The 9,617-nt window shown below is 42.4% G+C and overlaps 2 protein-coding genes across 16 annotated transcripts; both read left to right on the top strand.

Moving 5' to 3' along the window:
• Nucleotides 1–75: 75 nt before the first annotated feature.
• Nucleotides 76–2,017, top strand: LOC125532045. Its single transcript, XM_048696223.1, has 4 exons — nt 76–160; nt 784–812; nt 1,317–1,432; nt 1,690–2,017. The coding sequence occupies exons 1-4, from the start codon at nt 76–78 to the stop codon at nt 2,015–2,017; spliced, it is 558 nt and encodes a 185-aa protein (XP_048552180.1).
• Nucleotides 2,018–2,127: 110 nt separating this feature from the next.
• On the top strand, nt 2,128–6,363 carry LOC125532046. 15 transcript variants are annotated; one of them, XR_007293706.1, is made up of 5 exons: nt 2,138–2,639; nt 2,779–2,887; nt 3,375–5,352; nt 5,981–6,062; nt 6,154–6,363. XR_007293706.1 is itself a non-coding variant. In XM_048696225.1 (4 exons), exons 1-4 carry the CDS (start codon nt 2,509–2,511, stop codon nt 4,921–4,923), a joined length of 468 nt encoding a protein of 155 aa, XP_048552182.1. In that variant the 5' UTR covers nt 2,128–2,508; the 3' UTR covers nt 4,924–6,363. The 15 variants fall into 15 exon arrangements, 4 of the variants coding, with proteins under 4 accessions (XP_048552182.1, XP_048552181.1, XP_048552184.1 ...); XR_007293698.1 differs by having other exon boundaries at nt 2,219–2,639; nt 3,375–3,446; nt 4,339–4,459; nt 4,762–6,363; XR_007293699.1 differs by having other exon boundaries at nt 2,230–2,639; nt 3,375–3,446; nt 4,339–4,459; nt 5,136–6,363.
• The last annotated feature ends 3,254 nt before the right edge of the window (nt 6,364–9,617 follow it).

Below are 9,617 nucleotides of genomic sequence, written 5' to 3'. Positions count from 1 at the left end.
CCCGGCTGTCCTCGGCTCGCTGCCGGGGCGTGCGCGCGCCCCCCCCTCCGGGTCTTGGAGCCCCACTCGCGGTCCATGGCGTCTGCTCGGCTCGGCCGCCTCTCGAGGGTCGAATCGCCAGACCTCCGGCTTCGGTTCGATAGTGTTTGTTGCGGCTCTGGTCGGTTTTACTAGAAGGTCCTTCAACCGACCCAAGCCCAACTTACCGACCCGCACTCAAGTGTGTGTGGTGAGCGTGGCACGGCATCTTGCCTGGATGGGCTTTACCTGGGCTTTTGTCTGTCTGTAAAAGAAACAAACCCAAACAACACGACTATAAATTTTTTAAACGTATATTCGGTGCACTCGAAGTTTATGTGCGACGCCCGATGTTCAAAATTGATGATAAATTTTCTCTGTTTTTTGAAATAAAATATGTCCATGTTATATATCTACATGCCATAAGTTTTAACTTATAAATTCAACTCACAGCTTATAAAAAAAAGAGAAATTATGCCATGAATAGCGGTTAATTTGAATTGGCTATGAATTGAGCCATTAACACTGCCACTTTTTTAAGGGGAACATTGCCACTGTTGAATTTGTTGTTTCCGTCTCTCAAGCTCTGAGTTGAGTATGCAATCGAAACTTTATCAAATATTAGATGCATGGTGTGTCTGTGTTATACTGAGTATTTTCGTATATATATTTACAACTTATAACATGAGTTTTTATGTTGGGTGCACCGATTGCACAAGAACTCCATGATAAAATGCTCTACCAATGTAACTGTGATCTCCACAGGCTGCAACAGCACCCTCGATGAAGGCCAGGTGATGCAAAAGCCCCCCCCCCCTTTCACTGAGTGTTGTTAGTGAAAATGATGTAATAAGTTTTCCCTCCTTTTTAGACTATTTGCTTCTGGGTTGCGGCCAGAGCGCTTTTAGGCATTCTGCCATAAGATTGTAATTTTGTTTTTCTACACCTTCAGTTGTAAGGGGGCTTGTTTTGCTATTACTGAATACTTTCATTCATTGATATAAATGGAACCGCGGACATGGTCCCTTTCCTTCTAAAAATATATAAAAATAAAGATTTTCTAATTTTGTCGGTAGTTTGATAAATATTATGAGCAAATGTTGTACCAGTAATGGATAAATACTTCGATCACTATCAGACTTTGTCGGGATTATTATAAGAAATTAAATTAAGCACTCTCATCATTAAAACCATTCAGCTACGCATCAAAGGCGATAGCTCGCGATAGCCACGTCGGCAACGGTACGAGACAAAAAAGATTTATCAGGCCCACCACATCGTTTGCTTTTTATTATAAGAAAAAGACAGGAGGAGAAAATCGCCTTCACAGCCCCTTCTCCACCCTCCGCCTCGTCCTCTTCTCTGGCGCCGCCACCCCACCCCTTCTATCCAGCGGTGTCGCCTCTCCTTCCTGGTATGTGAGCCGCCGCCTCGCCGCCGCCCCTCCTCCTCCTCCTATCTTCCGCCGTCTCGCCGCTGCAGTCATCCCCGTGAGCAAGCTATCTAGGCTAGGGTTCATCGGAAAGAAAGGAAAAAAATCCCCATTCCCTCCGCCGTCTCCTATGCCCCGCTGCCCGCCTACTCTCCCTCTGTGCAGCATCGTGTTTATCGTCGACGAAGAAGGATAGCGCGGACTGAAGAGACGCCCTGCCGTCGTGCTCCTTTTTGTAGGGACGGGGACGGGGACGGGAAAGGGAGGCCCGAGGGCGGCAAGTTCCGTCGGATGGTAGCGGCCGTCGCCTCGGAGGGCGCAGGGGGAGGCGCGCTGCTCGCGTCGCTCACGGAGCCCTGTGAGGCGCTCTCGTTCTGCACGGAGGACGCCGGGGGCTACTTGTCGAGTCCGCGGACCGAGCGCTTGTGCGGCTGGCCGACACCGAGGTCGCCAGCCCCGACGAGATGCTGCTCGCCGTGCGCTCCATCACCTGCAGGTATTTTCAGGAATGGAGAGAAGCACCCTTCTCTCTTGTGTGATGCAGCTTCGAGTTCTTTGTTTCATTGAGTATTTTTGAAAGAACCAATTGATCTTCAAAATCCAAATATATGTACAATTCAGATATTTCACTGAGGTTCTGTTTTTGTGGAAAGCAAATATATGTACTCCAAAATCCAAATTGATCTTCTGAGTCAATTACTATGGCATATTTTTTTCCTCATCTACATACTTTTACTGTTTTACAGATTGGTTTTTTGCCTTTTTGTGGTATCTTTCGTTTCATCTGTTAAGATAGCCACAACCAGTGACTTAAACCTCTAATATCTTGAGTCAAGATTCCTTCTTAAAGTGAAAATTTTCGTTTATTCTGCTGCTGCAATGATTGGCCATCTATATATTTGGCTCTGGCTTACAGGTGGCATTTCTTTTCCCTTTTCTGTAGGATAGAACTTTTCACTGTAAGCTGCTAACTTAGCAGTAACCTACTATTCAATTTACATGTTGTGACTACAGATGACAAGGTTTGTATTTTCTACTCAGGTGGTTGGATATTAGTTATGAAGGTTGTCCATGGATTTTTGCTCTATCGAGGACTGCATGAGCTTGGTCAATATGCATTCTTGGAAATTCTCTGGGAGCCAGCCATAAAGAAGGAATTCCTATTGTATCTTGTGGCATTCTTAGTCAGGTAGGTCCCATCTTCCATCCTTTGTTTTATGTTTCTTCTATTGTTTAGTTTTCTTGATAACCAGTTATAGTATTGGTCTTACACATGTATTCTTATTCTTTGTTTGTGAGGATAAACATTTATATGCTCGCTTTTGTAGGTACTAAATATAACCAGATGAACTGTTTTTCCAAACGACCGAGTGCTAATTACACGAGTTCAAAGATTAAGCTGAGTCCGATCTATTTTTCTGTCAATTTAGTTTGAAGGTAAATCGTTTTACAGTCATCCCGTTAGAACTTGACCAGACAACATGCATGGTGGTTTGTAGTTTGTTGACATAAATGTCAAACAGTTTATATCTGCATAACTCTAGAAGTGCTCTCTTATAATAATCCTCGGTACAAGTTGTATCAGACTAGCAGTATAATGTTGGATGAATTGATTTAATTAATTAGTGACTATTTTTGCATGAGATGATCATTAACTTTAGTTATGTATGTGAAATATGCATAAAGAATTTTTTGTGTTGTGCCCATGTCCCATGCATATATGATTTCCTTTTGCTACGTATGTATTCATGTATATACCGCATCCATTTGGCTGAGTTGCTTGCCTTGCTTACTTCTACAAATAAAGTCGTTTCATATTGGAATTATGAAACATGATTTCTATTTTCCTTGAAGACCAAGGAATCATATTTTATTTATTTTCTGGAAAAGATCAACATGCTAATTTTTCCTTAATCTTATCCAGAATTTGTTATTGCCATCAGAAGGTGTACTACTTGACCATGCAGGATACAAGGTGTCACGATGATTTGATGAGGTAAGGTAATCGTTGAGTCATGTTGTCAAATGCTAATGGATGGAATTTCTAATGTATGGCTGGAACAACAAGTCGGTGATGATATTGCGACGTCTTATTTGAGAACTGTAGACATGGTTTGCCACGCTGGACCTTGTGAAGATTATGTCTGTTCTTTGTTTAAGACTAATTGTACACATTCATGTTGCAAATATTTCTTCGGTTTCTGTTCTCGGGTATAGTAATGCAGAAATGGCTAAATTTTACAAATTGTAGTACTTGTGAGCAAGCATTCAGTTCAAAAGCTGCCTAACATGCTGGTAACTTGCTAAATTAGGCATATAATATTATAATTTTAGTTTCATCTGAGAACTTCTCTTTAAGACAATGGCAGTGAACATTTGTTTCCGACAATGACAGTGGATATCGTATATTTTGCTCTCTAAAAATGAACTATTGTGGTGTTGTTCACCTATCAATGTGCCATGTTTTCTATCTAAGAATATGCCACATTTGCTAAATAAACCAGCTCATTAAAGTGATGGACAACTAAATACTTTTTATAGAGCTAAAATAATATATAGGCAACCAAACAACCTTCCCTTTCAAAAAAAAGCCAAGCAAACATTTGGGTAACTTCCTGGCGCGGTGGAGCGCCCTTGCCCACTAGTACATATTGTGAACCCTCAACTCATACAATTTTGAAGAAAACATGAACTGGATATATGGTGCATTTTCTTCAAAGTATGGTATATTTAGTTGGAAAGAATGACATTTTGTGAAGGAAGAAACTGCCTTAAATCCCTTATGATAAGCATGCGGTTGATCTAGGTGCAACTCATATGCACCAGAATACTTGGCTATAGCATGTTTTGTTAGATCCATTCTTAAGAAAACGCATTATTCTTGAAAGGCGGCACGCTCACTGCAGCTTGACCACGTCATCCCTGCCAATGCCGATTAGCTCAGCCTTGGTGGCGGCGGGCTCCTGGACCACCTCAAGCAGGCGCCTGCGGCGGCGGCCGACATGTGAGGTATGCTCTTTGGTACTAACTCTTCATTCTCGACATCTGGTTGTGTCTGTTCCTCATAGTCTCCAAATACCGGTGCGAAAAGGCTTTCTTCTAGATCTGCTCATTATGGTTCTCCAAATACAATACATTCAATGATATTGTAGTTTTTGTGGGCTTGTTCTTTATAAGAAAATAATTGTACACATAGCACTATGTTAGAAGCAGGTCTACGAAGGCATGGCTTCAAAATTCCATATACATGTTTTGTTCCTTTTCCTTTCCATATCTATGGTTTTCATACTAATTTATGTTTTCCCCTCAAGGGATGTGTATTTGAGAGAGGGTTATGGAAAAGAAGGGGCTGGACTAAGAGGAAGGAGTGGAATCACATGATGTGCATTGCATTTCTGTCTATGCAATCCAGTTATATACTGATAAGGCTTTATACAATAATAAGCTCCCTATCTGTTGAACGTCACAATTAGTACAGAGGCACAAGTCATTTCTGACAATTGAAGATCAAACAAACAATACTGCAGAATTATGCCAATATAAGTTTTTGATGTACATTGAGCTTGTCAGTTTTGCTGTCACCTTTAATTTTGGAGACATGGCTAACTATTTTCTCCACTATTTGGCATCTTCCCATGTTCATCTTGACAGTCTGGTTTTCTATGATCTTGTTTTCTATTTGCAGGGGCAAATTATATTTCAATGATACAAATGGCTGATGTTAGTTTTGGTATATATGTGGTCAAGAAGGTTGTCAAGTAGTGATGGCCTCAGATTTGTTATGGGGCAGTTTTTTTTAATAGAGCGCTTCTTGCGCACAAGCACTGGAACCATCGGTCTATGACATACATGATTCTCTATAACTTCTACCAGAATGCTTTCTTTGTGTTAATGCTCTTCTGGTACGTATTCCCTCCTCTGTGTGTTTCTCATATGATGTAAGCTCAGTATATCTGTGTTACCTTTGTTACCTGTCACCTACAATTTGACTATCCAAATGTATGAATATACGGAAGCATCATTCCACACTCCCTTTTGTCCTTTTTGGACCTCTTGTAATGTACACTGGTCTAATTAAGTTCTTAATGAATTGATTTAGGCACACTACATATTCTGTAACTCTTGTGCTGATAGATTAGAGTACTGCTTTCTATTCCATTATCTGCACATCAGTTCCCACAGTAGTGATATTCTAGAGGACTTACTCATAATAGTCATAATACCCTTCTTTATTGTCTAAGACTATTGAGGCAAAGCTTCAAAATGAGGGCTACAACCTGACACTCTTCTGAAACATAATGGTAGATACCTTGTAACAAAGCCTTGTCCTTTCCTATGTACATTTCTTCACATATAATATCAGTTCTGTTTCATGTAGCAGTCTTCTTTGTTAGTAATGTTCCATGTTTCTGTTTACATGTACGTTCATTAATTTTCCCGTTTGAACCCCCTTAATTAGTAAGGTGAGCTCACAAGCTTGGGTCCTAAACCACAAGAGCTCGAGAAAGTCGTCATACATTCCTTCTGCAGGACACTAGCAACCTCGGATACAAGTACCCGTGGTGGTTTCTCTGTTCTTAGGAGACATGCTGAAGACTGTCTTCCTCGGACGGTTAGCATTGCAAGCACTCTTTGACTCCACTTGATGTCTACAAAATTTCTGGCTTATTGAATGATATGGTTACTTGCAAGACATGTCGCAGAATCCACATAGAACCGGGTGGCATTTTCCTCACATTTCATGGTGATTTTAATTTGAGCATTCAGCTTGAATACCCTTTAAACTTTCTGTCGTTGTGCTCTTATTGTTTTGGTGTAGCACTTCATGTCACAACTGAATGTTGAATTCTTACCACTGTAGAAACTTCAACATATACTGATTCATTAGATAATGAATATGTGTGAGCTCTCTTTGTCTTTCTGGTTGAATGTTGAATTCTTACCACTGCAGAAACTTGCAACATATACTGATTCATTAGATAATGAGTATGTGTGAACTCTCTGTCTTTCCGGTTCTACCTCATGCCATTAGTGTTTTGTGTTTCAGATGCCCTAATCTCCCTTGTATTTAAGTGTCATTTGTTTAGCTCTTCCGAAATTTGTCGCCAAAGTAAGTGGAATGGGCGCTTTCAACCTGGCACCGCCCAGATTTCTCTCAAGAGCTGGTGGCGCCCCAACCCCTAGTCATACACACTAGCTTGAGGCCTTGAGCAGCACGTACAAGCTTTGCTCTTTTTTTTTACTAAACACACTAACTGCACTAGTTTTTTAAGACAGTATCTACACAGACGCTCATACATACACACATACATTTCCTAGTCGATGTTAACGTGTCCTCTCATTGAATGAACATCGCCGGAAAGACTATAATAGTTTTGTGGCCCATCGAAGATGTAACAATGCCCGTCTACCAACCTGAAAACATGACTGCACTAGTTGTTGTGTTTGTCACCACAACGACGCTAAATGTTGCACACTGATTTTTTTATACTTCCTCGGGTTTTTATCATTTATGCCATTGGTTATGTCCCACTACTCAGTTTTGCCACTAGGAATTTCAACTCCTCAAAAATGTCATTGCTTTGTTAGACACATACTCAAAAATGCCACTGGACACCATTATTGTAATCTCAAATCTCTTTTGCCATGTTATAATGACATAAATACCTATGAACCAACATGCCCGCTCTATCTCGCTACAATAAAGTGTGGAGCCCTTTTGTTCCGAACAACGTTCTTATTTTCCTGTAAAATTATTCGCTTGGTTAATCTTGACAACTGGGCCAACACTTATCATTGTGAGATAGATAGAACGGACATGTGGGTCTAAGCTTATTTTTGCCATATAACATGGTCAACGGATTTGACCTGAAAATAATAATGTCTAATGGCATTTTTGAGCAAACATCTAAAGGAACGATGGCATTTTTGAGATATCTAATGGCATTTTTGAGCAAGCATCTCACGAATCGATGGCATTTTTGAGTAGTTGTAATTTCTAATGGCAAAATTGAGTAGTGGGACACAACTAGTGACATAAATGATAAAAGCCTTGGTATAATACGTGGGGATGTTGTAAGTCAGTTTAACCACCAGGGTGAGTGTTTCGCCGGTTGCCACGTGTCCTCAGCTTAAAAGCCTAAACTTTGGGAAAAAATTGGGAGTTGCACGATTCCAAGCAGATGAAGTGGTCGGATCGCCATTGGAGCGGTGTTCCAAGCTCCTCGGTCCTTCACGCGATGGGGGCGTCGACCACTACAACGGACTGGGATACGTCCACACGGGCCATCAGCCCCTTCACATGCGAGTATGTGTACAGAACAGTGGTCTCGGCCCACAGCACATCGAGGAGACACTCCTCGTGGCTGGCGGCCGGATCGCCGATGGAGCAGTGTCTCATACTCCTCGGTGACGGCGACGACCATTACAATAGACGAAGACACGGGCTTCACGCCAGATGACACATGTGTATGTCGCCGATGCCGGTCTCCCTGTGCTGTCGGGTCGACAACTCTGTATTTTGTGACTGCTCTGGCCAGATGTGACTGTTGTCTCACCAACGCATGTTGCTGCTCCTTGCTCCCCGCGCTACACCTTGCAGTTGTCGCCAGCAGCACGACGTTTTTTTTCACTAAGATAGTTTTAGTTTCTGGTTTCCTTATAGTTATGGCGATCGGGCAAACGGGGTTGGAGGGATGGGCACGGGGTCCGCTGTAGGATCGAAAGTATGTCTAGAGGGGGGGGGGGGGGGTGATTAGACTACTTGACCAAATAAAACTTATCCTTTTCCCAATTTTAGTTCTTGGCAAATTTTAGCAACTTTGGACAAGTCAAGCAATCTTAACACAATTCGAGCAAGCATGCAAAGAGTATATGAGCAGCGAAAAGTAAAGCATGTAACTTGAAAGAATGTAAAGGGAAGGGTTTAGAGGATTCAAACGCAATAGGAGGTTTTTGTCGTGGTTCCGATAGGTGGTGCTATCGTACATCCACGTTGATGGAGACTTCAACCCACGAAGGGTAATGGTTGCGCGAGTCCACGGAGGGCTCCACCCATGAAGGGTCCATGAAGAAGCAACCTTGTCTATCCCACCATGGCCATCGCCCACGAAGGACTTGCCTCACTAGCGGTAGATCTTCATGAAGTAGGCGATCTCCTTGCCCTTACAAACTCCTTGGTTCAACTCCACAATCTTGTTGGAGGCTCCCAAGTGACACCTAGCCAATCTAGGAGACACCACTCTCCAAGAAGTAACAAATGGTGTGTTGATGATGAACTCCTTGCTCTTGTGCTTCAAATGATAGTCTCCCCAACACTCAACTCTCTCTCACAGGATATGGATTTTGTGAAAAGAAGATTTGAGTGGAAAGCAACTTGGAGAAGAGGTGGTTGAGGGGTATATATAGCCTCCACACAAAATCTAACCGTTACACACAACTTGCCAATCTCGGTGGGACCGAATTGGTAAACTCGGTCGGACCGATTCAGCATATCTAGTGACCGTTAGGTTTTTCGTTGGGACCGACATGCAACTCTGTAGGACCGATATGGTTAGGGTTAGGGCATAACGTAATCTCGGTGAGACCGATTACATAAACTCGGTGAGACCGATTTTGGTAATAAGCTAACCAGAGAGTTGGTCAGGTAAACTCGATGGGACCGATTTGCTCATTTCGGTGAGACCGAAATGTTACGAAAGGGAAACAGAGAGTTTACATTGCAATCTCGGTGGAACTGATCGCTCATCTCGGTGGGACCGAAATGTTACAAAGGGAAACAGAGAGATTACAATCCCATCTCGGTGAGACCGAGATCCCTATCGGTGAGACCGACTTGCCTAGGGTTTGTGGCAGTGGCTATGACATCCGAACTCGGTGGCGCCGGATAGAAAGAATCGGTGGGGCCGAGTTTAACTTTTGGTTTAGGTCATATGTGGATGTGAGAAAGTAGTTGAGGGCTTTGGAGCATATCACTAAGCATTTTGAGCAAGAGCCTCATCAAGCAACACATCATCCCTCCTTAATAGTATTGGTTTTTCCTATAGACTCAATGTGATCTTAGATCACTAAAAGAGAAAATGTAGAGTCTTGAGCTTTGAGCTTGAGCCAATCCTTTTGTCCTTAGCTTTTTGAGGGGTCCACTTTTCTCATCCATGCCATGCCAATC

This window comes from Triticum urartu, unplaced genomic scaffold (genome assembly GCF_003073215.2).
Source record: "Triticum urartu cultivar G1812 unplaced genomic scaffold, Tu2.1 TuUngrouped_contig_8901, whole genome shotgun sequence".
Taxonomy (NCBI): Eukaryota; Viridiplantae; Streptophyta; class Magnoliopsida; order Poales; family Poaceae; genus Triticum; species Triticum urartu.
Note: the sequence above shows the minus strand (reverse complement) of the source record. Positions and strands in the feature narration are given on the sequence as shown.